At 40.3% G+C, this 26,546-nt stretch overlaps 1 protein-coding gene across 3 annotated transcripts in view; it reads left to right on the plus strand.

Moving 5' to 3' along the window:
• The first annotated feature begins 731 nt into the window (after positions 1-731).
• Positions 732-26,546, plus strand: part of TTC8 (tetratricopeptide repeat domain 8) — a 64,202-nt gene continuing 38,387 nt past the window's right edge. Inside the window, exons 1-6 of one of the 3 annotated variants that reach the window (XM_043547828.1) lie at positions 732-879; positions 16,626-16,655; positions 20,270-20,390; positions 21,835-21,898; positions 23,467-23,626; positions 24,272-24,361. In XM_043547828.1, coding sequence (XP_043403763.1) covers positions 20,306-20,390; positions 21,835-21,898; positions 23,467-23,626; positions 24,272-24,361 — 399 coding nt within the window. In that variant the 5' untranslated portion in view covers positions 732-879; positions 16,626-16,655; positions 20,270-20,305. Of the gene's footprint in view, positions 880-1,721; positions 2,312-16,625; positions 16,656-20,269; positions 20,391-21,834; positions 21,899-23,466; positions 23,627-24,271; positions 24,362-26,546 lie in introns of those variants that run through there. The other 2 variants (XM_007055926.4, XM_007055927.4) reach the window with 2 other exon arrangements.

Consider the following 26,546-nt stretch of genomic DNA (forward strand, 5'->3'; position numbering starts at 1 on the left):
TAGCATGGAGCATGGGTCACTTGCTGGAGGATTCTCTGCTCCTTGAAGTCTTTAAACTACGATTTGAGGACTTCAATAGCACAGATATAGGTGTGAGGTTTTTTCTGTAGGAGTGGTGGGTGAAATTCTGTGGCCTGCGTTGTGCAGGAGGTCAGATTAGATGATCATAATGGTCCCTTCTGACCTAAATATCTATGAATCTATGAATCACAGTACTGCCTAAAACTAGGATTTAGGCACATAAACCTCAGATTGAGGCACCTCAGTCCCTATGTGGATCTGGTCTTCTGTCTCTGCTCCTTCTCAGAGCCAAGATCTCAACATTTCTCTCACTGTCTGCTGTTTTTTTTCCTTCTGACAAATAGCTGCAGCCAATCAATGCCCTGGCCCTATATTTTTAATCAATCCCCACCACCCCCTCACTCAAACTCTGCCAGGCTGGTCCATGCCTTGGGAAGTGGTTTCTATTCTTTCAGCTCTCACTAACAATGAGGCATTTAATTGCTCCCTCATTCAGCTTGAATGAAGTGTGCTTAATACACTAATTAACTTTTGGTATTTGACTAGTGGCCACCATTAACACCTTACACCATAACATAATTATTACCATTTCAACTTTTTTCCACCACTACAATATCTGAAATTAGTTCTTGATTGGTTTTCTCTGCCAAATCTAAAAGGAACCGGTGAAAGCTCCAAGGCAGAGAAAGCACAGCTGCTCACAGTAGGCCCAAGCCTGTACTCTTTGTAACCAGCACTCCCACTGTCTTCAGAAGATTTTTTTCTTGAGGAGTATGGAACTGGGTTCTTAGCATTTGGAAGTACAGTGTGATTCCATGATTTTTTTGCTGTTCTTATACTTTGGAATCCTGGAACCAGGTAAGGACAATCATAACCAGATTTTCAGAAGTGCTGAGTTCCCACCATAGTGAATAGTAACAGCAAGTGATGAACACCTCTTTAAATTGAACTCTCATATCCGTAGCACTTAAAGAGCTCTGCTGTAAAATTTAATCCACTCCAACCTTAAGAACTGTACTGCTATATATAATATTATGTAGAAAAACTGATATTTATAGTGTTCTCTTGGGCCAAACTGTTTAACACAGAAGTGGAAATCCTTGAATCCACTAGTCCTCAGTAAAGAGAGGAAATGTTTTAGTATATCATAAATGGAAAATGGTATGATACAGAAGACAGTTTTAAAAATAAAATTTGGGATTCTTGGGATGACTGGTTAGCAACCCAACCAAACTCTGCTCTCAGTTACCAATGTTAAGGGCCTGATCCAGCTCTCAATAACATAAATATAAAAGTTTTACCTCTGACTTCAATGGGGCAGCAGCAGGTCCCAAATCCACTCCCTTGGATTACTCTAGATTTACAGTATTGTAAATAAAGCCTGATCTGCACCAAATCTGCACTGATTTAACTACATCAGTTTCTAAAGTAAAACCCATTTAGTTAAATCTGTATAACATTTGTATTTAGGAAAGGCCTGAATATGTGAGTTGGCACAATAAAGATACACTGAACGAGTTTGGTAACAGATATACAGAATAAAGCTCCACTCCAGCTACCACATACGCTTAATTTTAAGAGGAGGAGTTGCCCCACTGACTACAAATTTACCATGTGTCTGCAGTATCAGGGCGTCTATCCCACGCTCATTTGATAGGGGATATGGCTCACTGTACTCACCCCACAGGGACTAGTCGGGGGGCAGAACGCCAGTTTAATTTGGCAACTATCGGCGCTGCCTCTAGGGTGAGCCCTTGGGAGTCTAGGGAGACGGCACTGCCACACCCTTACGGCTAAGTACTGCAGCCCGCTGGTGTCTGGGGGGATAGGGCCGAGCCTGGACAGAGGGTTGGCCAGGGAGGCCACCGGGCCCGGGAGAGGGGAGAGCAGAGTTTGCCCCTGATGGACACAGCGAGACTGTGCCCCAGAGGAGCAGCCGCTGCTGCAGTATCCGCGGGAGCCACCCCCAGGCCTTCACCGTGAGGGCAGGCTCGGGCCGGCCGGGGCAGAGCGAACCGGGCTGCGCTGTTTCTCAGGCAGCTGCTTGGCCACCTCTGCTCCTGCTAGGCCCCGGCTCGGGCGTTGCTTGGCAGAGGGACGCCAGCTCTGCGGGGAGGAGGCCGGTCGGCGCTGGGTGCGGGACGGGTCCGGGTCCGAGTCCGCCCCGCACGGCAGGATGGGGCTGGAGATGGAGCCGCTGCTCCAGGCCTGGAGCTACTTCAGGAGGCGGAAGTTCCAGCTCTGCGCGGATCTCTGCTCCCAGCTACTGGAGAAATCCCCCGGACACCAGGTACCGGGCCCGGCCGCGGGGGTAGGGGCGCTGCCTGAACGATGGGCGGGGTGGAGGTTGAGGACTCAGACTCACGAGAGAGCTGGAGCGGGGGTAAGAGTGGGCGGGCGCCGGGAAGTGTGTGTCAGCGCCCCCCTCACTCGGGGTGAGCGGAGTGTGTCCGCGCAGTAGGGTTTGTAGCTACACCTGGTGCATCCGGCTTTCCCCTGGCCCCCCAACATCATCCCTTTCCTGCCTCCAGTCCAGCCTGGGACTGGATTGCTCGAGGAAGTGCATGAGCATCGGTGCTTGGGGAGCCATGATTCCTACAAGGGAGGCTTGGGCAGCTTCTCTGCTTTATTGTCCGTTGCCACCCTGGCCTTCCAAACATAGCTGTTCCAAGTGGATGACTGTCTCCCAGTGACAGAGGAGGGAGTGTAAACCAATAAATTGCATCAGCCAGAAACATTTGCTAGACAGTTTGGAGGCACCTAGACTGAATTTAATCAATATAGAAGGTGGACCAATACAAGATATTACCTAACTGACCTTGTCTCTCTAATATTCTGGGACCAACACAACATCAGCACTGCAAAGTAATGTTAGCTAGCTCTTACGTATTGCTTGTTAGTAGATCTCCCAGAAGTACTATTAACTTGATCAGAACTGAGCAAGAACAAAAATCAAACTTGAATGTATATCTGTTGTCCTCATTTGATGCTAAGCCTCCCTATTAAGACAAAAATGCTTTTTTTAAAAAAAACAAAAGTGAGCTAGCTACTACTGACCTCTCTGAAATCTTTCCTTCCTTCTAGAGAAGGCAGTGGAGCCCCCACAGATTTACTCTAAATCAGTGTTGAAGGGACATCTATTCCTCTAGTGGCATGAGATGGCATATGCATTTTAGGGCCCCAAATCCAAAGCAAGTAGTGAAGTAGGAGACAAAGGTACTTCTATAATTAAAATATATATGTTGTAATAGCAATAAGATAATTGTGGCCCTTTATCTCTCCCCCACCCCAAATCCAGTCCATCTCAAAACTCCCCCAGCCTAAGCAGAGTTCTTCTCCTTTTACAGGATCAGTACTAGAGACATCATGAAATGCACAAGGGATTTTGATATTAATTGTATGTCAAAAGTGCTCAGATGCTATTGTGATTGGCAGAAGTGTAAAACTAAGATTGATATACCTGCTAGTCTTCAATATCTGGTAAAGGGACTGTATATTTGAATTTGTTGTTCAATAATCAATTACATGGAACTGACAATTTGTTTCATCTGAATGGGTATTAACTCTAAGTGTTCAGTATGCTGTTCAAGGTTTACACTTCAGTTATACATGTTGCATGAAAAAAGAGGGTTCTCCAACTTTCATCCTGGATAAATATCATTTTATGTAAAGGTCATTATTGCTATTATTTCTTGGAGAACAGCAGCTAGATGGGCTTTGTCTCTGGACAAGATATACTGGGAAGATTTTAGTTCTCACAAAATGTCCTACGCTTCAGTTTCTCTTAAGAGCTTGAGAGTTCACCCTTCCCCATAAGGGAAAAAAGGCAAAGGATCTCAAGGAGCAACCACTGAAATTGCACAAGGTATACGATTTGATGAGCACTTATTTACGCTAGATATTTGAAAACATTTATTCATACCATAAGCCCTAAGTCACCACACAAAAGCCCCAAGGAACAAATAAAAAAGCTTTTACTTAGAAAGGACATTCAGAGAAAGCTTGAAGCTGTAATCTCATGGTTTCCACTAATTACTGCTGTACATGCACTAGACATCCGCAGAGCTGTTCTTCGCAGGGTCTTCCACATCATAAATAAGGCAAGCTTTTTGAAGTGTGTTTGCAGTATGTATACTTAGATTGTAAGCTTTTTGGGTCAGGGACCATCTTATGTTTGTACAATGCCTAGCAAAATGGGGCCCTCAACAATGACTGGGGTTCCTAGGGTGCAACCACAATACTAATAGTACCATATTAACACGCTGCAGCAGTGTTATTCATTTATAAATATCTAAAGTGCCAAACTGAGAAGTTTTCCAAATCATTACCAGTCTGAATATAAAAAGTTTGTTCATTTATTATATAGGGAGCTTTTTAATGTGTACTGTAGAACTCCAACATACAAGCATTGCAGTGTGATATTTTTTTTTCCTTGGGACTGCAGAAATTTTGCTGAAAAGTTACTTTGTCTTTTGCTGAGCTTATTGCAGAACCAACTGAGGAAAGCAGCTCATAGCAGAAGAAATAGGGTAAGGAGCATAATATATCATGGGCTGGGAGAAAGGGTTTAGGAGCAGTATGGCTGGGGGGAGGAGGAGAAGGCAGCAAATAAGATATTAGCATGAGAGGACAGCAGTGGCAAGTGGAACGAACAAGTGGAAAAATAGCAGTTCGAAGAGAGAAAGATCTAAACTTTCTAATTTTAGAGGAAGCTGCAGTGTAGAGGACAGTGTAGGCACAGCAGGGGTTTGATATTGGTAGTATTTGAAGACTATCAACTGAGTCATTAGTCTTAACTTGCTGGGTTTTTGCTGTATGTTTGCCATCCAGATATTGAGCATGGACCCAATCTTGCAAACACTTAAGTTCATACATATCTTTACTCCCATGAATAAAGTTCAGATGTGCTATTTGGAGGGTCAGGGCCCACTGTTTGTACCAGCTGGTGTTAATGTCATAGCTTTGACAATTGACAATGAAGGCAACTTTGTATAGATCTAGAAACAATCAATTACTTTTTTTATTTGCAAACTGGATAAAGCTAAGCTACCTATTTCAAATCACACAAGGAAAAAAGTGGAAACACCTTTTAAAATAACTGATTTCATATAGCATAAGTCCCAGTGTACGATTTACACTTCTGTCTGAAAATGTACTTATTGCCACAAGTAACTACTGTTGCTTTAGCTGGAGGATTAAAGTGAATGGAATTCTCTCAAATTTGTACATTTGACAATTCTTTGCATATAGTCAGTTTCACTGTTGCTGCTATATAATTATTTGAGGAATCCTCATTTAAAAGTTCAATTTAAACAGGAATGGCTTGCTTTTTAAAGTGAACTGTATTTCTCCTTGACTGATGCTCTTAGTTCTCAGATTAATTTTTTGTCTTTTAAATATGTACTATGTATTTAGTTAAGTCTCTGTGGAAAACACTTTGTATAACTGAAATCAATACTAAAAATTCATAGACTTTAAAAAACTGCAATAATTAGTTTAATGTGACTTGGTCAGCATATTTCTTCAGAAAGATTGTAGAGTGCACAGTATTTCATGGTGTATTTATGAGTCAGAAATATGATGGCAATCCTCTGACAATCTTATCTGACAGCCCATGTAGAAGGTGGAACTACTAACAGATGGTATAGGAGTATTGATAAAAATCTCTTTATTGGTACAAAAAGAAACTAAACAGGCAAGATTCTTCATTGTAGCAACTTGAGTCAGACTCCCCATATCAAAAATTCTACATTTGAAATCTCACTAAGAAGCCACTTTCTGTGTGCATAAAGACTAGCCTTTAAAGTGTTTGATATAGTTAATGCTAGAAGGCAGACAAATGTTAAATGATTTGTCTTCTCTGTTGTCTGCCAATTACTGTGCTATCTACTCAGCATGACTCAGATTCTGCAGCTTTTATTGTAATCCACAAGAAGCTAAGGCTAGTATTAGCTTTTATTGGCTACCTGCCTGATATTTTACAACTCTGCTTCTGATTTATAAAACAGTGTCTTTCTCCTCACTGTGTTAGTGCACTTTTATCGTCATCTTCTTGATCCAAGCCTTGATATGTCACGTTTGCAGTGTCATTGTAGTCATGATGGTCCTTGGTTACCACATTTACTTCCACAATTTGAGCAACCGCACCAGACACACCAAAAAAAACAAACCCTATTATCTAGAGCCAGGCCTTAGATAAAACAGAATTTGCTCCTAAGAGAAAGTCCGGGATACACACCTAAACACATTTAAAAGTGCCTTCACTAAACGGGGGCACCCTTATGAAAGAAGTAGATCACATAATGCAAAGAGCCACCAAAATACCCCAAGAGAACCTGCTTCGGTACAGGAAAAAGAAACCCACTTATCACACATCCCTCACTGTCACCTGCTAGCCCACACTGGAACCCATATGGGGTATCAAATTATTACAATTGGGATGGGAACCCCATCCTGAAAGAAGACTTTCCTGAGCCCTCTTCTGACCTTCAGACATCTCCCCAGTCTTGCCAACATCATCTTCAGAAGCAAGCTCCCCACATACAAGGACCCACCAACTCAAAGCAGCACCAGACCCTGCCAAAACAGATGCAAAACCTGCAGAAATATCTCCACTGCTATGGTGTTCAATACCCCTCACAACACACCTTTCAAGGTTCCTGGGTCCTATACATCTGTCACAACATGAGGCATTTTATGCACTGGTTGAGGTACACCACAACAACTGGGTGGGTGAAACCAGACAATCATTGTGCTCTCTAATGAGCCTACAGAGAGAAAAAGTGATAGAAGAAGAAGATACTATATCACCCATGGACCAACTCTTTTCACAAAGCTATTGCTCCATATCTGATCTTTCAGTACTTGTCCTCAAAGGAAATCTGCACAACACTTTCAAAAGGCGAGCTAGGGAACTTAAATTCATAACTCCGCTAGACAGACCCCAAAAGCCATGGACTTAATAGGGTCACGGATTTTTATGGCTTATTACAACAATTCGCAGTATATCACACTGCCTGCTACCCTTAGTTGCTCACTTCAAACCCTTTATTTGTAACAGTCTAACCCCCAATTTCCCATTTCATTGCAAGTGACCTCCTCCAACATGTTGCCCCTTCTGCGTACCAGTCTTTAGCTCAGACACTCTGCTTTCTTCCCCAGACCTGAAGGAGAATTCTGTGTAGCTCAAAAGTTTGTACCTTGCAACAGCAGAACTTTGGTCCAATAAAAGATTGACAAGGTATGTGAGATAATCTGTCATATGTTCATTCTGCTTGGCTCAGGTCAGAGGGAAAAGGGCTAGTATGCCTCAATCTGCATTTTCATATTAACTTATTTGCGCTTTTGTTTTAAACTCAGTCTAACTTTACGTATTGTTTCGAGCCTACTGAAAGTAAGCGATTAAAAAGGAAACCATATTCACATACGCAAATCTGTTTACTCTGCATTTAATAAAAGTTAATATTTTCTAAGACACTCAGAAGAGCAGATATCAAAGTATGAGAATCTTTGAAGTCAGAACTCTAAGGGGTGCACATTACTCAAACATCTACTCATCTTTACATGCTTATTCTAATGTTCAGTAATTAAAAAAAGAGCATTTCTTTTTATCCTTATTATTCAACAGTTGGCCTCATGCATTATTTACCCCACACCATCCAAAACCTGTACTGAATACTTTTCTATGGTGCTCATCACCATAAAATCTGAGTTTTTGAAAAACATTAATGAATTTATCTTGACAACATCCCTGTGAGGTAAGGTAGTAGTTGGGAACTAAACCACAGAGCAAGTATGGTCAAAATTGTCCATTGGTTTTTGCTGACCAAGTTGAGATGCCCAGAGCCTAATATCCAGAGAGCTTAGCATTTTTATAGCTATGTTCAAATATACAGCTCCCATTGACTTTGTTTACAGTTGCATGTTCAGCACTTCTGCAGCTCAAGCCCCAGACATCTCATGTTGGGCACCCAGAAGTGAATATACAATTAATAACTACCTGTGAAAAGTTTGGTTTGAGCGAGCTGCTCAACATCACATAGGAACTCTGGGCCAGGAGAATCATAGAAAGGGACAGAATCCAGTTCCCTAGGGTGGCATTCAACTCTTAGCCTCAAGACCCTCATCTCTTTTCCTGCAGTCCCTGACTCACTGGATGCACATCTTCCAACTTTTACAACAAATGAGGCAGGGGTTCTAAAAACAATAGCCTCATCCTATACACAGTCCTGAGTCATTCCCTGAGTACCTATCAATGAGGTGTACTGAATGAGTCAGGAAAAGCAGTAGGTGATAATGTAACAAAAGATTGAGTAGTAAAATTTTCAAAAGTGCTTAAGTACCACTGACTTAAAAATGGGACTTAGACGGTTAAATCACTATGGCCCACATCCTCAAGAGTATTTAAGCTCCTAACTTCCACTGAAATTGATGTCAATGGAAGTTTATGAGCCTAAAGCATTAAGCTTTGAGGCATCACGTTAATTTTTCAGCCAATCATGCATGAACTAGAATTTCTCTTGCAACGATACTAAATACTTTATATTGGCATTGTAAACCAATTCTTAAAGACTTAATCATTAAAATTGATTCCAAATGTAACTAGATCAACTTTTAAAAAATCAGATCAAGGAATTCGAGTTTTAAAAGATTCCCTTAAACAGATTCTCTTTTGATATGTACTGTATTTTTACTTACTTATTTAAGAAGTCTCCAAAGAATTCAGTGGATGACTTCCCAATAAAACTCTTACAACATGCTGGGTATATGAATGCATGAACCATTAATGCCAAATACAACCTTTTCTCCTACCATAAGAAATTGGACCTTGGCTTCCATATTTGTAGTAGTAGCGTGACAGAGAGAACACTCTCTCTACTGCTGTCTGTTTGTTGTCCCGATTTGTTGCCTAATCCGATTACTGTTCTTTGTGTTCCATGTGTCACATTCAAGGCACTAAATCAGCACAGATGTACTAATTGTGAACATGTAATTCAGCTATTAAGAGGGAGGGGAAATGGCTCAATAGTATAATTGTTAATAGATGTGTAATGAATGTCCTGCTTTAAAAAACTTATTTAATGCTCTACTATAGGACTTCGTGCTTTCACTAAACTGTCTTTTTTTTTTTTTTAAAATACTTCCCTCCCCTGACCCTCAGTGCTGTTACTCCTATGGGATTGATTTTTTTTTTTTATAGAAATGAAGTAATAGCTAAATAATTAAAACACCTTAAACCTAGCTACTTGTATGCTGATTTTTAACAAGGTCAGAGTAAACATATAATTAACATGTTCACATGGAGATGCACTTCTGAAAGCATCCTCAGCTGAAATAAACTGTTGACACAAATTGCTGTGGTTACTAAATGTAAAGATAAATATTAGTGATTCATTTAATCATTTCCCTGCACTATGACGATGTACATCTACAGTGATGCCAGTAGCAATTTGGCCTGCATTTTCAGTATACACTGATTTTTTCACAGTATGTTGCACATATCAATTCATATTTACCTTAAATTTGATACATGCCTGTAGATACAGGCATGTTATAAGCGTCAAATAGTTATCCAGACAGTGTTTGAGGCTCTCCTCTTTCTTTAAGATGTTACATTAGAGGTTTAATTTTATAAAAACAGCTCTTTCTGGTAGTTTTATCTCAAAATGGATTGATTTCACACAGTAACTGTCATTTTAAAATGCCCTCAAGGGTTTATAAATCTGCGCTGAATTCTTCTTTCATTTATACTTTTACAACATTAGCAACTTCAAGAGGGGATTAGATGTGTAAAAGATGACAAACTTAGACCCTTTGTTGTTAAGACCAGGCCACTTGTTAGCTTATTCTTGCAAGTCCTCTCACACAAGTCTTTACTCAAGGTGACTAGTTCCATTGACTTCAGTTGGATTACGTACATGAGTAAAAACTGCAGGATCCACTCTTATTCTGTTACACTACCTTTTATTATTAGTCATTTCCATGAATGGAAATGACTAATAAGTTCCATTGCTTGCTTAAATGTTAGTTAGCCAACTTAAATGTATTAGCCAACACATCCTATAACTCTAGTGCAGGCAAGGCAGTGTATACACCCTACCATGTGTAGTTGGTCAACCTTACTCTCTTAAAAATAAGAGGGAATGTAACTCTCGTAGCTTCATTTAGCTTCGTCATAATGAATGCTCTTATATAGGAAATATTTTGGATGACCCTAAATTAATGTTAACAAATAATGCCTAGAGTAAGATACACAACTTGAATATCCAGGCATTTGAGTTAGGGCTGCCACAGTATCCTTAAAATTGCTCTTGTTTGCTATTGCAACACAGTATGGAGGATCACCAACTGCTCTGAAACCATTTTCTAGTAGCCCATATCTATATATAATAAAACAGTAAGACCTATATCTGGCCAACAGTCCTAAATCATTGTGATATCAGCAGTAACTCAGCCAGTCATGACCCTTATTTTACAGCTAATTTCCATGCTACAATTTCATTGGCGAAAGTTGGTGATATGAGGGAGATGGACAGATGATGGATTGCATAAATGGTAGATTACTTGGTCCAACAGCTACAGTTCTTCAAAAGGTTGGTTTCATCCATACAGATCATCCCAAGCTCCCCCGTGTAACCTACACCCCTAAACAAAACACAATTCTCCCTGCACAACCCCACAAATGCAAATCACAACTACCTGCACAACCACACACAAATAACCCCAAACACAGCGCCTCACTGCAGCACACACCCCTTATATACAGCTTGTGCAAATTTCCCAGCACAACATAGGCACTTATCCAACCACACTCATACTTAACATAAACTTGAGCAGCAAAGCTATAATGCACACAATGGGATGAATAAAGGACAACTTGGACCAACCTCAATGTCCTTGTTTTTATTAGAATAAAAACTATATAGTAGCATCTAGAAGACTAGTACCTATTAAAAGAACATTGCATCCTAAACAAAGTCAAGTATTCAAGAGACAGGAACCGCTTCAGCCCCAAATGATTCCAAACAGGATTTTGTGATTCAACACAGCCCCTCCTTGGGGAAGCTTTATCATAAAAAACCCTAGTGCAAATAATCCATAACAGAAGACCCCAAATGTAGTCCATTTATCATCCCAGTGCACGTATTCCTTAAAATTAGATGACATCTAGTCCATTGATGGAGCATATATCGCACTCTGGCATCTTCCTTGGTCCTCTTGGTCCTTGGATGCCAGGACAGCCATCCCAGCCAGAGTGCATCCCTGCTCCCCTACAGCCTCTGTGCTGGGAGCTCATCCTCAGAAGGTCATCCATCACTCTCCCTGTTCCATTAACCTCTCCTCTCAGATTTGTAGGCACATAGGATCTTCCACTGCTCAAATGCCTTTAGTGCTCAGTTCTGGCTTGGGAATCAGCAGACAACTCCCTCTGCTACTCTTCTGCCTTGAGCCCTGGCTTGGGGAGGTCGTCCAGCAGACCTCGCTTGCTGCTATCTTACCTTCAGCCTTCCCCCAGGAACCTTCCGTAGCTTTTTTCAGAGACTTTCTCCATGCTGCTACCTGAACCTTTATAACCCTACCCTCTTAACTGGCCAAAATAAGAGCACCTATTTTGCTGGACCTTTTTCATTTAAGGGGGACAGCCACCTTATGACAGGGTTCTTTTTAGTTACGTTTTGGGTTTTGAGCCTTTAATGTGACTTGGGTCACATCTTTTCAACCTTTCTCTACTGTCATGAGAGCTAAAAACTTTTTTAAAAAGTAAGTTGAGATTCTAATGTAAACATAGGGTTCTAGGAGTTGGGGCTTTAAAAAAAAAAAATCACATATTGGGAGGTTTGTGATAAAATTGCAAGAGTTGGCAACATTGCAGTATGATTCCTCCAGACCACACTGCATTGCAGTGAGAGATGCTGGGCATCCACAGCTTTTGCTGACTTCATCTGCAGTTCAGAGTGCTGCATTTCTGCTTATCAGGGCCCTGTCTGACATTGGACATCCAACAAATGAGGAATGTACCATTAGTGGCCACATGCCAATGTCTGGTTTAAAGTGACTTGCTCAGCATTACACAGGCAGTCAGTCTGTGGGACAGCCAGGACTAGGACTGACTGTGTGGAATTCACTTGTCCTAATCACAAGAAAATAGTTTCTCTTCCTGCAGCCCTCTGCCTTGCTTTCTAAGCACAACTTCTAGAGCAGGTGACACAGATCCTACAAGCAGTCTGATTCAGTACACAATGGAGAGTCATACCCTGGACACCATCCCTCCATCACCCAATGATCATAATTAAGGACTGCATCATAATGCATATACACAAGGGGGATGAATTAAAGTTGCCCATGCAATCTGAATTGCTGGCATTTTCTAACTTTTGAGTGCTTGATTTTTCAATCTAAATAATAGCCTTTGAACAGTTTGTTTGTAATTTCCAGATGCCAGCTCCTGCCAAGGCCCTTCAGTCTCACTTGAACACTGACAAATGCATGGTTAGAAATCAGTCCAGCTCACCTGTGTGTTAGTACTGTTAAAATGAGTGTTACTTTTATAGAGATCTGTTTAGTGTTTGGATTTTATTAAAGCTTTTGAGTTGTTGCATTTGTTAATCTCACATTATCTGTATCCCACTGTGATGGTGTGCACTCACCTCTTGTGAGCACCTCCTGTTTTTTTGTGTGTGTGTGAGAAACTACACACTCTCTCTGTACCCCCTGACAGCTGTTAACCTCGTCAGGTGGGTCTTTAGTGGCTCAGCCCTCCAGCCAAGTCACATACAGTCTCTAAGCACAAACAAATCCCTTTTGGGGTAAAAGGTTCAACAGGGTCTGTCCTTGTTAAAGTCTTTAGCCCTGTCTCTGGGCTCAGTCCTCAGTGCCTTCTGAGCTTTAAGTCCATGTCTGCCCTGGTATAGAGCAGTGCCCCCGGCCGGAGCTTTCTCCCTGGGACTCTAAGTTATGCCCTTCACTTGGGTCTCTAAACAAGGCTTAACCCCTTCTCAGGGCTCAGGCCAGTGACTGGTGGGGAGAACCTGGGCCCAACCACTATTCCACGTCCCAACCCTAGGACCCTATAAGTAGCAGCTGCTTCCTGTAATAGCTGCTGCTGCTATTCCCTGAGCCACTTCGCATGTAGCCCCTTCCGCTTCACCTTTACCTCAAGGCTGAAGTTTTCTGTTCTTTGTTTGCGCAGGGTCTCCCCCAGGCCTCCTTGCTTGGGCAGTTTCACAGCTGTCCAGTCTTTCCTCACCCTTCTGGACCCAGCCAGCAACTGATCTGCTCAGCCCCAACAGCTCCTGTTATCTGAGCCTGCTGTGTTCCCATTGGCGGCTTCCCTGCAGACTTTCTAGGGAGACCTGGAGGACCCACCCTTACTGCTCCTTTTCTGGCTTGGGGTGTGGTAGGACAGCAAGGCCTCCTGCAGGAGACATCAAAGGTCCTGGTACACCCCCATCACACCCAAGTTATAAGCAGGAATCCTAGAAATCTGTTTTTCACGAAAAATGTGGAATTTGCATTTTTATACAGAGAATCTTTAGTTTTTACATTATGTGCAAAAATAAAAACAGAAGCCCATTTATCTGAGCCTCCATTTTCTGGCTCTCTGTATTAATTGAACTGGGGCTGACCGCCTGAGCCCTGCCACCAGGGGTTGAAGCTCTCCAGGTTATCTGAATTTTTGATTATCCGATCTGGCCCCGATCCCAATTAAATCAGATAAGCAGGGTTCCACTGTATTGTGGCTAGGGAAACCTCAGTTCAGCATTTCATTTTAATCATGGAAAAACACAGATTTTTATGTTGTTTTTTATCAGAGAATGTTGGGGGGATTTTATCATAGAAACCTTATAACCAGGGATTCTAATTAATATTTAAGTGTTTGTTTGCTTTGTAACTATCAAAGTATTTGCTATGAAGCTGGAAACCTAACTAATCAGGAGAGAAACATTACCAAGTGTGAAATACTAGTTTACCACAAGAGGTGTCATCTGCTGCCCAACAGAAGGACTATAGACACCAGACAAACGATTTTGGCACCTCAGTGGACAAAATACTTTAATTACTCCCTCCGCACCCATGAAGAGGGGATGTGCACAAACCTTCCACCCACCACACTTTGAACTGGGGGAAAGGAATAAAAATCCCTGACCAGAAGGATCTCTATCATTATGCTTCTTGGAATTTGGAGAGGACAGTATTTCTAAGCATAAGCAAGGTATTCCCAAACTTCTTAACTTGATTTAGCCTTAAAGGACATATAGAGCTGGCACATTGCAGCCGTTTCTATTACTTTTTGAAACCTAAGACTGTAACTCAATTGTGGGTATATGTTTATCTGCTTTAACTTTGTAAAGGTTCTTTTTCTTTGTTAATAAACCTTTAGTTAGTTTAATATAGGATTGTCTACAAGCATTGCCTTTGGTTAGAGATCTAAGATACAATTGACCTAGAGTAAGGGACTGGTCCTTTGGGACTGGGAGTGATTGTGATTTTTTTTTTGGGTGTAAGGGACCATGTGTCACAAAGGCAGGCTTGCCTGGGTGGCAAGATAGACCCGAGTGCCCCAGGGGACTGTCTGTGACTCCATGTTAAAGCTGGTATAGTGGTTGAGGAGTTCACATTTTGACACTTGGTTGATGAAATCTAATTATAGAACACACAACCAGTTTGGGGTTTGTGCCCTGGTTTGTAACAGTCTGCCCTGAGGTTGGCACCCACATTTGTGAACCACTCCAGACAGCTTGACAGCCCGTGCACCATGAAATTGCTGGCATTGTCTAACTTTTGTGTTTGATTTTGCAACCTAAGTAATATCCTTTGAACAGTTTGTCAGTAATTTCTTAATTTTGTTTCCTAAAAGGAAAAGAGATACAAACAAACGTTGTTATATGCAGTAGTAACGGTTCCCCTCCCCGCTCCAAAAAATCGTGCATCATCAGCAGGATTTAAACCCTGAAACTTCATCACTATAGCACAGCTTGAGCTACAGCTAACTATATTAGCAAGTAGAAAAAGACTTGCTCTGGTGGAAGTGGGAGAAATGGGCTGCTGGAGTCATATGCTGGGTTGTGTAGCTGGTGAGGAGGAGCAAGATTGGTTCTATCTTCTCTCTCCCTCCCTCTCCAGTGGAGGAGGAGTACCTTCCCTATCTTGTACTTCCAAGAAGTGGGGGAATGGCTAAGTAGGGCTGTGTGCTGGGTCAATGTACATAGGATGGGGATTGTCAAGGGGAGTTCAGCCCATCTCTCCCCTCACTCCCCAAGAAGCTGTCTGCTGCTGTTGTTAATCGGTGTCACATGTGGTGCTCCTGCCTTGGCAATGTGAGCCCAGCCTTAGTTTACAATGTTAATGTTCAGTTATTTTAGTATGCTACCACAATTTTGTTGACAAGGCAAGTAACAGAAGGGAATGGTGGCTTTTTTTCATAGTTCAGATTTCAGCCAAAACTGAACAGAATAAAGGCACAGAGAAAAGGCATTTCTCTGTCTTGTGCTCTTTTCTTCTACCAAATTTGACTGTTTAATAATGGAGGTGTTAGAGCTTTTCAGTTTAAAAAAAAAAGTCATTCTTTTCTATTAGAAAATGGTAGGCAATCTAGGTATGGGGTTTGTTGCTACCAGCTCACTCTACAATAATTTGCAAAAGCTGGGTTAGTGTACGGAAGCCTAAATATTTTGCACTATTACTAAACTTAGACAATCTTGTGTTTACACATTGGAAAATTTAAGTGAGCCCTCTTATAGTTGCTGGAAAATATAGGGGCTGGAAAATCTATTATCTTACCCTGTATTTCACATTCTACACTGGTGTTCCAGATCCATACAGATTCTTTTTGGTACTAGAATGACTTTCATGTTCTCTGAAGGTTTCAAATATTTTAAGTTTTAGGTCCCCAAATTCACTTGCCATAATATTGCCTTGAAGTTGTTGGGATTTTTTCCCCCCTCCTTAGGTGTTTTGCCTTCTCTAAATGGTGGCGACAGTACTATAGTGTTAATTTGAAAAATATAATGTTTTGGGTATTTTTTGAATTAAATACAGTCTCCATCATAATGTATACAAAGACTTGTTTGTATGCAGATATTTATTTTCTTTTAAGAACTTCGTGATGAAGCCATCAGTAGCTAACAAAAAAAAAAAAATATTGGGATCCCTTTTCTTCATGCATGCCACGTGTGAAGATTTTGTTACATATTCCTGGACCTAAAATTCTGATTTATTTTATGAGTGTCAGTTACAGTTTAACAGTGGTATTTAGATGTACATTTGAAAATATTTGTATATGGGATATTCACCTGGTATTCTTACATTTTAAAACCCCTTAATGTTTAATCTATGACTTGGCAAATGTGACCAAACTGAAACAAGAAACCAAGCTATGTCTGAGATATTACTTGCTGTAAATCTACTTCTGTTATGGAAAACATCTCTTCGGTCTTGAAAATGTAGAGGAGTAAAATAATCTGGTAATGGTGGATAATGGACGACAGAGGTCACATCAAGTAGTTTGATTTAGTTACATTGCTGTTCCATTTATGGGTTTGTTTTGTTTTTTCATTGTTTGAATCCATTTCTTAGTTCACTCCTCCTTTTCTTATTCATTCTAGGAACCTGATTGTGAATTCACAGTTTCTCAGGTAAAAAAATTTCATAAGTACCACTATTTGAAAAAACACTGAGAATAGTTTATAGCATGTTGTATAGTGATGTTGTTTCATTTAATTCCTTAGGGCTTGTCTACATAGAGACTTAGTGCATGGCAAGCCAGGGATGTGAATCTACAGCTATGTGTGTAGCCCCACTCCGCCCCAACCCTGTTCAGCCCCTAGTCCTGCTTTTCCCCCAACCTCAGCTCTCATTTCCTCTTCACTCCCATACCAGCTTCACCTCTAGCCCCAGCTCCTCCCCCAGCCCCAGTTCCGTCCCCAGCTCCACCTTCAGCCCCAGTTCCACTACTGAGGAAGCCTTGGCTGTACAATTATGGGGGGGAGGGGGAGGAGGCGGCATGGACAGATTCCGTTAATGGTAAGGGGGGGCACAACTGGAAAGTTTGAGCACCACTACATTAATGTATCCTTACAATTTCGTATTAGGATAATTCTGAAAGAAGTAACAGAAAATTGCTGTGCGTGGTATTGCAGTAAAGGATTAAAATAGGCTGTTTTTTAAAACCTGTAGTTGTTACTAATAAAATGGAATATATTTAAAAACTTGTAGATTTTGGCCTTATTGTGTAAACTGAAAAGCAGAAAACACATTCCATATTAGAATAAAACAACATATAGCAGGAACTGCTACAAGTTTTTGGTAGAAAAACATTAGGGCTTTGAGCTCATCAGATTTGGAGATAAATGGTGCTTCTCTGTGTAGCTGGTGTGGTGGGCAAATATACCTTGCTTTCTTAAGATCTTCTATAGTGCTCCTCATTGTAGCATCTACCTTATTCTTGCACTTTGTATAGACAGTAGAGGTGCTGAGCAACTCCAGTTGAAGTAATTCAGAATGAGACTACTCAGAGGCCGTCATGAAGTGCTCAGCATCTCAGAAGATGAGACCATAGGTGAATAAAACCAAATTGTTTCATTATGGAAAAAAAAAATTGGTTACAGTTATCTGTTTTGATGGAGAAAAGTATACTTTTCATTTTCTCTTCAGAAGAGTCAGTAGCCAAGTATAATTGTTCTAACAAAGCCCTGTATCACTTTACACTGCGTAAATAGTAGATTATATGAAAGGAGATGTTTTCACAAATCCCATTTTATTTTTCAAAAACCTATCTTGCCATGCACCTTTAGCATCTTTTTGTACATTTATTATTTCATCTGAAAATTTTTATGCTTCCTTTAGTTAACCAGAGGGTTGAAGTGATTATGTTGCAGTCTATCTCCATTTTTTGGAGAAGGGAGGGGGAATTCCACCAACTTTGTTACATACACACACCAGCATTGGATTTGTTCAGTACGTACTTCTCTTATGGGTTTTGTATAATTAACAAATAACAAGGATTGTGGATCATCCTCTTGTCTTGCAAGATAAAAAAAAATCCCTATATGCATGCAACCTTTAAGTTCCATATTTGGTAATGTACCATCTATTGCTGCTTTGATCAAAACTCTGATAACTGAAGCATTGCCATAAGCAATACTCTGATCTGAAGTCTGATGTGTAATTAGGTGATAGTATGTGATTTTTAAGATCATTGTTGGCTATACAATGCCCAATTAGTAGTTGAACATAGAAGCACAGCCTAAGGGCCCTAACTTTCCAATAGCTGACTGATAATGACAAAAGGATGCATGTTGCTTTTTTAAAGAAGTTGCCTAGTGCTTCTTGTTGGTGAAGAAGAGCGAAGATTTATCTAGGCCTTACCGATACTAAAATTGGCCTCTTTCAGCATTGGTATAGCTGTACCAGTATAAATAGGGAAGCTGCAAATTTCATGGAAAAGCACTACAAAGCAGCTTTTCTTATGTATGCTCGGAGTTGGCAATGGTTCAGCTACACTGATGTCTATACCAGCAATTTGCTGAAATTGGAGGTAAGGCATCAAAAAGGAATATTGCATGGAAATAAAATACTTGTGTGGAGCTTCATGAAAATATGTAAAGGTGAGATGAACTTTTAACTGCAAATATTTAATGAAATTAAAGGTTGTCACCAAAATTACAGGTTAAGAAACTACAAGAAAAAGTAGACCTGGATTACATTGGAATTGGCTAAATTCAAATTGCCCTGGTCTGTTCTTTTTTTTCCTATTACTATTAACAGATTTCCAAATGTGGCTGAGCTGGCTGTTTAGATGCAGTCTCTTCTCCCAGCTCCTAAATGAGGAAAAGTCTCTGAGTCAGTCTCTATTAAAATGTGGTACACATTATGAAAAGTTTGAGGTTCCTTCTATAGCAGGCCCTCCAGTGTTTCTGGATTCAAAAAAAGATTTGTCCTTGTGTGTTTGACCCCTTTGGTTTCATTTAGAGAAGAATTAACCTTGCTATTTCTCATTTGCAAATACTAAGCATGCCTTGCTAATGGTCTGTTTAGGCCAGTGTCAGGGAAGAAATAAACCTGATTATTTTAATAAGTCTCATGCTGGGATGTTTATGGTAGTCTGTTCTATGTCTGAAAGAAAGTCAGTGATTGATCTTGCAATCCTTTTTATCATCCTAGGCCTGTAAGTACATGTATATTAAGTTATCAAGAAGGGAACTGGATCTGCAATGTTGGTTCTCCAGAGTTTCTATTTAACCACTGAAGCTTTTCCCCTCTGGTTTGAGAGGTGAAACAGCCTACACTGAGCAGTTCATACAGCAAAATCCTTGAGTAATTTACTATTCCATGTAATCCTCCAAGTCAGTGGTGGGCAACCTGCGACCCACGGGCCGCATGCAGCCAGTCAGGGTAATCCGCTGGCGGACTGCGAGACAGTGTTTACACTAACCATCCGCAAGCACAGCTGCCTGCAGCTCCCAGTGGCTGTGGTTTGCCGTTCCTGGCCAAAGGGAGCTGCGGGAAGCAGCCCAGGGGACCTGCTGGCTGCCACTTCCCACAGCTCCCATTAGCTGGAAACAACAAGCTGCAGGCGGCCATGCCTGCGGATGGTCAATGTAAACACTGTCTCATGGTCCGCCAGCGGATTACCCTGATGGGCCGCAGGTTGCCCACCACTGCTTCAAGTTGTTCACTTGAGCTGTTTGCCTGTCCAATTCACCATCCAATGCTGCAATGGTATTGTGCAGTTGGTTAGACTTAGTATATCGGTAAATATACATGTTTACTAGTGGTGATTATTCTGAAGCAAGGAGATCTGGATTCTCCTTTTTAAAGGCTGCCTGTATTGAAACTGAATAGTGTTGTAAGTGTTAGCATTTAAGAGTCCTACTTGATAACTTTGTTCCCTACTGATTAAGATTTTCTTTTCCCCTGTGCACTGAGCTGCCTAGGGTAAGGTACATAGGGCCATGATTTGCCTTCCCCTCTTGTAATGGTGTGGCTAAGGGGAGATTGACTGTTGGTGATTTGGAACTGAGGCTGGAAATGTTTCCAGCCGTGGAACCTCAAGCAATTTCTTGTTCCAAAGACCAGTCCTAATATTTTGTATTTATTATAGTGCATCAAAATTCTGCCACCTGAACCAGTCAGTCAAATCACTACCTTTCTCACCCCAAACAAAGTATAAAATATGAAGGGATTAAAAAAGGTTAAAAACCTACTAAAATTAAATGTGTTTTAGTTTATTTGCTTTATCCTTATGTAGGCTGCTTGGAGTTTGAAAACACGAGCTCTAACGGAAATGGTTTATGTGGATGAAATTGATATAGATCAGGAGGGAATAGCAGAGATAATTCTTGATGAAAATGCCATTGCTCAAGTTGCACGTAAGTACAGACTTTCATCTAAATGTATTAAAATGATGTAAATTCTTTGTGGCAGGACTGTCATCTAGTATATAATTGTACAGTACATAATGTTATAGGGAGCAACCTACTGTTGATTTTTAGGCATTATCAGAATATAAATGTTCAATAATATAACATGGCATTGTAAAAGGCACATTGAGATTCAGCTGAAAAAAAAATAGTTTTATTTACTAAATTTAGCAGTTTAATAGATTTTTAAATCTGTTCAGTTATGTAAAGCCCACATCTCTTAAGGAATATAATAGCAGCATACCTAGCCTGGCATCAGGATGCATCTACTGTCACAGTTTACCTTTACTTGGTACCTTGAGTTCCTCTCTGGCTGGGCAGTTCATTTGGCGTGTATTTTATGCTGCTGCTTTGGCCTTTCAACCAAAGCAAAAGTCTACTTTCAAGGCAAGATTCCTCCATCAGTCTTCCACTCGGGTTCAGTAATCCTTTTTCCCTCAGTGCATGGGTTTCTGTACCACTTCTCTAGGAGTTAGCACTGGTGGAGGTGGAAAGGACACGGATCCTTCCTCCAATATGTGTCCTACCCCTGGAATCCTAAATTGTGAGTAGCAGTATGCCCTAATCTAAGACTGCTCTGCTGTGCTGTTTCCCAGGACCATTTCCTAGAAAGCTTGTTGGTGGTATGGCCTTTCCTAGCCCCTCCCCAGGGTCCTTCTTTGGCCCATCTCTAGGTCTCCTCTCTGGCCCTTTCCTGGCTTCTTCCACACAGTCTCTCTCAGGATTCCTCACCATCTGCCTTTCTCAACAAGGAGTCATTATGAAAAAATATAGTCAGCCTGTAATTAAAACAAGGACTGAAAAGGAGGTGACCTCTGACTGGCATCTTAGGGAAAAATTGCCAGTAGCTAATAGATTAAGTTTATATCATGCAAATGAATGTTAAGCAAGGTGTATACAAATAAAAGTAGTTATCTACAGTAGGCAAGTTCAAGGGAGCTTTTGAAAGGAGAGCAACAGTTGGTTGAATAAGAGAGGGGAGAACCCTCTAATAGCTGAAAGGCAGAGACCAGCCTATGAAAAAATGGTCACACTATTTTATTTATGTATTGACTTCTATAGCACTCAGAATAAAAGTGACTAATGACTAAGGGGGATACTTCTGGAGAATTTGGGAATTGAAGTACATCAAGAGTTAATCTGAAAGAAAATTAGAATTTGCAGCGTGCAAGTTAGTTAATTTGGCTAATGGACATGGGTGGCAGGGAGCTCCTTTGCTAAAGCAGAAGAACAGGGTGATTTACAATTCTGGATGCCCCAAGAAAATATCACAAGGTCTAATCTGGACTACAATGTCCCTGTCTTGAGGACCAGGTCTTCATTCTCTTTAAGGACCATGCAGCCTTAGGGTGGCTATTTACAAACGTTAAGTGATAATACTCTTATTTTGTAGGCCCAGGAACTTCTTTGAAACTCCCTGGAACCAGTCAGGGTGGAGGTCCCAGTCCAGCTGTTAGGTATCTATTTTCTTATGTTTGGCAGCTTTAACTTGTAAATATATTAAATTTAGGATCTGCACATTAATGTAACATATTAAGTTTAACAAATGTTAGGTTTAAATGTGTAGCATTTCTGTATTGATAAATTGGTGGAAATACCACTTCTATTCCAGGATGACTTGAGAAGAGCAAATATAGTACCTGTCTTTTAGAAAAGAGGTGGGGAAAGGAGCCGGGGAATTATAGACCAGTCAGGCTAACTTTGATACCTGGAAAGATACTGGAACAAGTGTATTAAACAATTTATTTGTTAAGCACCTATAGGATAATAAGATGGTAAGTAATATTTGTCAAAAACAAATCATGCCAAACCAATTAAATTTTTTTTTTGTCTGATATAGAGTGGATGGGGGAAGCAGTAAACATGATCTATGTTGATTTTAGTAGGGCTTTTGACACAGTCCCATGTGACATTCTCATAAGCAAACTAGAGAAATATGATCTAGATGAAGTTACTATAAGGTGGGTGCATAACTAACTGGTTGAAAGACTGTACTCAAAGAATAATTACCAATGGCTTGCTGTCAAGCTGGAAAGATGTATGTATGTAGTGAAGGCCCTCAGAGGTCTGTCCTATATTTGGTACTATTAAATGTTTTAATTAATGACTTGGCTAAAGAGTATCCTTATAAATTTTGCAGATTAAATCAAGATGGGAGGGATTGCAAGCACTTTTGGAGGATTAGCATTCAAAACAACCTTGAGAATTGATCTTAGAACAACAAGATGAAATTCAATAAAGACAAGTGCAAGTACTACACTTACAAACAAACAAAAAAAATCAAATACAAAACTACAATAGTACTGCTGTAAAGGATCTGTGGGTTAAAATGGATCACAAATTGATTTTGAGCCAGTGTGATGCAGTTGTGAAAAAGGTTAATATCATCTAGGATGTATTCATTACCTCCTGTGTAAGACATAGGAGGTAATTATCCCACTCTGCTCAGCACTGGTGAGGCCTCAGCTGGAGTAGCATATTGAGTTCTGGGCACCACGCTTTAAGAAAACTGGAAACAAATTAGAGAAAGTCCAGAGGACAGCAACAAAAATGATAAAAGGTTTAGAAAACCTGATGTATGAAGACAGGAATAAAAACTCGGCACGTTTAGTCTTGAGAAAAGAAGACTGAGGGAGGATCTGATAAGTCTTCAAATATGAAAAGGGCTGTTGTAAAGTTGATAGTAATCAATTGTTTTCAATGTCCACAGCAGATAGGACAAGAATTTGCATAATTTGCAGCAGGGAAGATTTAGGTTAGATATTAGGAAAAATTTTCTAACTAAGAGTAATTAAGCTCTGGAATAGACTTCTAAGGGAGGTTGTGGAATCCCTATCCTTGGAAGTTTCTAAGAATAGTTTAGACTAACACCTGTCAGGGATGGACAAAGTTTACTTGGTCCTTCCTCAGGCCAGGAAGCTAGAGTAGAAGAGCTCAAGGTCCCTTCCAGCTCTACATCTCTATGATTCTATGAACACATTTCCCTCATCTGCTCTTCATTTTAATATTTGTTGATTCGATTTAGGCCAGTGACTCAGTCAGGAAGACCTGTTACAGGGTTTGTGCGACCCAGCACACAAAGTGGACGACCAGGCACTATGGAACAGGCTATAAGAACTCCTAGAACCGCTCATACTGCTCGCCCAATTACTAGTGCTTCTGGAAGATGTGTCAGACTAGGAACGGTGAGTGACTTGGCTTTACTACTGTGAAGGATGGCTTTCCCTTCTGCGATGGTGTAGTTGAGCTTAAAAATTATGTCTGAAAAAAATCAAACTTGGGAAAGTTAGCTCAAGTAATATGAAGTAGATAGCCAAGCTCTATATTTAAAAAAATTGAATAAAATGCTATCAAACCTTACTTGTGTTTAAATATGCATAAAATTTCACAAAATTTCCTGATTCTTCACTCACTGAACTCCATGAAGAAAACTGCTTCAACAGAAGCAGGATGGAGCCCTCTCCAAGTTTTCCACTTTTTTTTTTTTCTTTTTTTCCCCACTGTTAGAGAGCAATAGTTTCTTTAAAATCACCAGTGAGTTACTAAGATTAAATCTGGCTAATTTATGCTGTGTTAGTGAAATCACCAATAGTGTGTCTGGCTTGAAGACATAATGTAAACCTGGGTTTTTTTGGTAGGCAAAAATTGTTGTTGAACTCCTGCTATATATGTATATAACCAGTTCTTCCCAAGTCTTTGCAAAAAAAGCCTTTTTTAACATACTCTACAGTTATAATTTACATTTTTTTCCATTAGTTTTTTTCAACTGATATTTGAAATGTATTTGTATAGTGTAATGGGTTCATTCTGTTTAACACTTTTTTTTTCAGGCCTCTATGCTCACAAATCCAGAGGGTCCTTTCATAAACTTGTCTAGATTGAATTTAGCAAAATATGCTCAAAAACCAAAGTTAGCAAAGGTATGTGACTATTTTGGTCAATGTTCTGCTATATTTAATATCACTTCAGTGTTAATTTACCATTAGTCTCTCTCATCTTCTAGATTTTTAGGACCCTTTCCAGCCTAATATTTCCTCCACAGCTGCTGGACTAAGGGAGTGCCATAGTCTTTCAAGGTCCAGCAGCTGAGGAGTCTGTTCGCTACTCAGAGAAGGAAGTACTCTCTTGTTAGCAGTACTAACACATTGCATTAGGTATTTCTCAATGCTAACAATCCTCAAATCCCCAATATTGTGGTAAATTGGGTTTCGGGAAATAGGCTTGTCTTATAAATCCAGAAATGAAGTGTCCAGCAGCAGTATTTAGAACCTCAATTGTCCTAATATGGGGTCAGCTATTTTTCCCCCCCACCTCCTTTAGATGCGGAAGGCTTTTTTTTTTTTTTTTTTAAACAAACAAGACACGATCTGTGTGAGCACAGACATTGTACTTGGACACAAATGTACTCTGACATCTTTGTGTCCATCAGGAAAAGTAGCAAAGGCTGTTCAAACTAAAGCCTCACCTGTTTCTCCAGCCAACCATGTCTGAAGAAATTGCAGTCATAAGAGGGAGGGTCCTAAGGACTTCAAGAAAACATTAGGTCTTTCCCCTGTTATGCCCCAATGGATGGAGCTGGAAGACCTCTCACCAATATATTCTTCTTGGTTCTCTCTCCTTCCCTTTCAAGATCTAAGATTAAGAAACTCCAACAGGCTGTTCAACCCCAGTAAGGGGAGATGGACGGGTCCAGTACAGGATATCAGCAATTCATTTACAGAAGCTCATTCCCTCCCTCCTGATCCAAGCTGCATAACTTCTAACTGCAGAAGGTTGTATGTGGGTGGCAGCCTAACATAGTAAGGCCAATGTATCTTCTACATAGGTTGCCAGACTCAAAATAGACACTCCAGAATCTGAGACCACAGGTGTGCACGTACCCTCAGTATATTTTTATAATGCTGTTTGTTCTAATAGATCTCCTTTGAAAAGAAATAAATGGGAATAATTACAGTCCACATATCCATTCTATGCTATTATAAAGATGACATTAAATTCCTTAAACTTGTAATCTTAAAGTGAGAAAACGTAATGTTTTTTCAGTTTACAGAATTGACGTTATTTTAAGGTATATTTATGCTAGGTCCACAAATATTAGCAGTGTGACCCAGACTGGAAAACGTTTGTGAAGAGGTAATACTGAATCAAAGTTTAAAACGAGGCATTGAACGAACATAAGCCATTATTATGTTATGGTGATAGAACATTCAGTTACTTTCAAGAAATATTACATCAGCTAATGGATTTTGAACCATGCATACAAGACAGACAAAAGGCAATAAAATACCTTGTTCGGAAGAGAATTTTGTGGATGAATTTGGAGTATGAATAAAAGTCTACACTGTTAATCTAAAAAAGATTTAAAATGTTTGGATTTTTTCCTTCGCTTTCAAAGCATGACTTACTTCCCTTTTTCGTATTAGATCTGTTTTTCCACGAGCATTAGTGCTCATAATTTTTTTAGTCTGTTTAGTTCTCATGATTGACAGCAAGAGAAACTGAAGTCCTCTACCAACACAACAAGTGTATCAGTGTGCCTTCCCTCACAAATGTAACTCAGTCCTTACCTGAAAGATGCAAAGATGATTTTGTTTCATGTTTTATCATTGGGTGACCTCTCAATTGTGTCTCTTTACGAGAGTGCCAGTTGAGTTGATGTCTTTATGTGGATACCTGCCCACAAGGAAGTGGACTGATAGCCACAGTTCACTTTGCATAGGCCACTGAAAGGCTATCAGATGGGCTGATTCTCTTCTGACCTGAGCTGTATTTGACTAGTAACTTAGAGGTGGAAGTCCCTTTTTTGAGACATACAGTCGTGAGCATTGCACATCTGCCTTTAAATCTGTTAATGGCAGTCAGCCTATCTAGGACTGTAGTTAATACACACATATTGGTACATTGTTATACAAAAACAAACCCTATCTTTATAAAGGTCTTAAAGAGGAATATGTGGGCGATTCCTGAAGCCTAGATAGGTGAGGATTTCTCCTGAACTCTGAATCCTCTTTTCTTCTAAGCTTAAGGCACTTAAACAAAAACTTCATTAAAATGTGACAGATTTTTTAATCAATCAGATGGTGTTCTGTATGCAAATGTGTGTAC

Source organism: Chelonia mydas, chromosome 6, assembly GCF_015237465.2.
Source record: "Chelonia mydas isolate rCheMyd1 chromosome 6, rCheMyd1.pri.v2, whole genome shotgun sequence".
In the NCBI taxonomy this organism is placed as follows: domain Eukaryota; kingdom Metazoa; phylum Chordata; order Testudines; family Cheloniidae; genus Chelonia; species Chelonia mydas.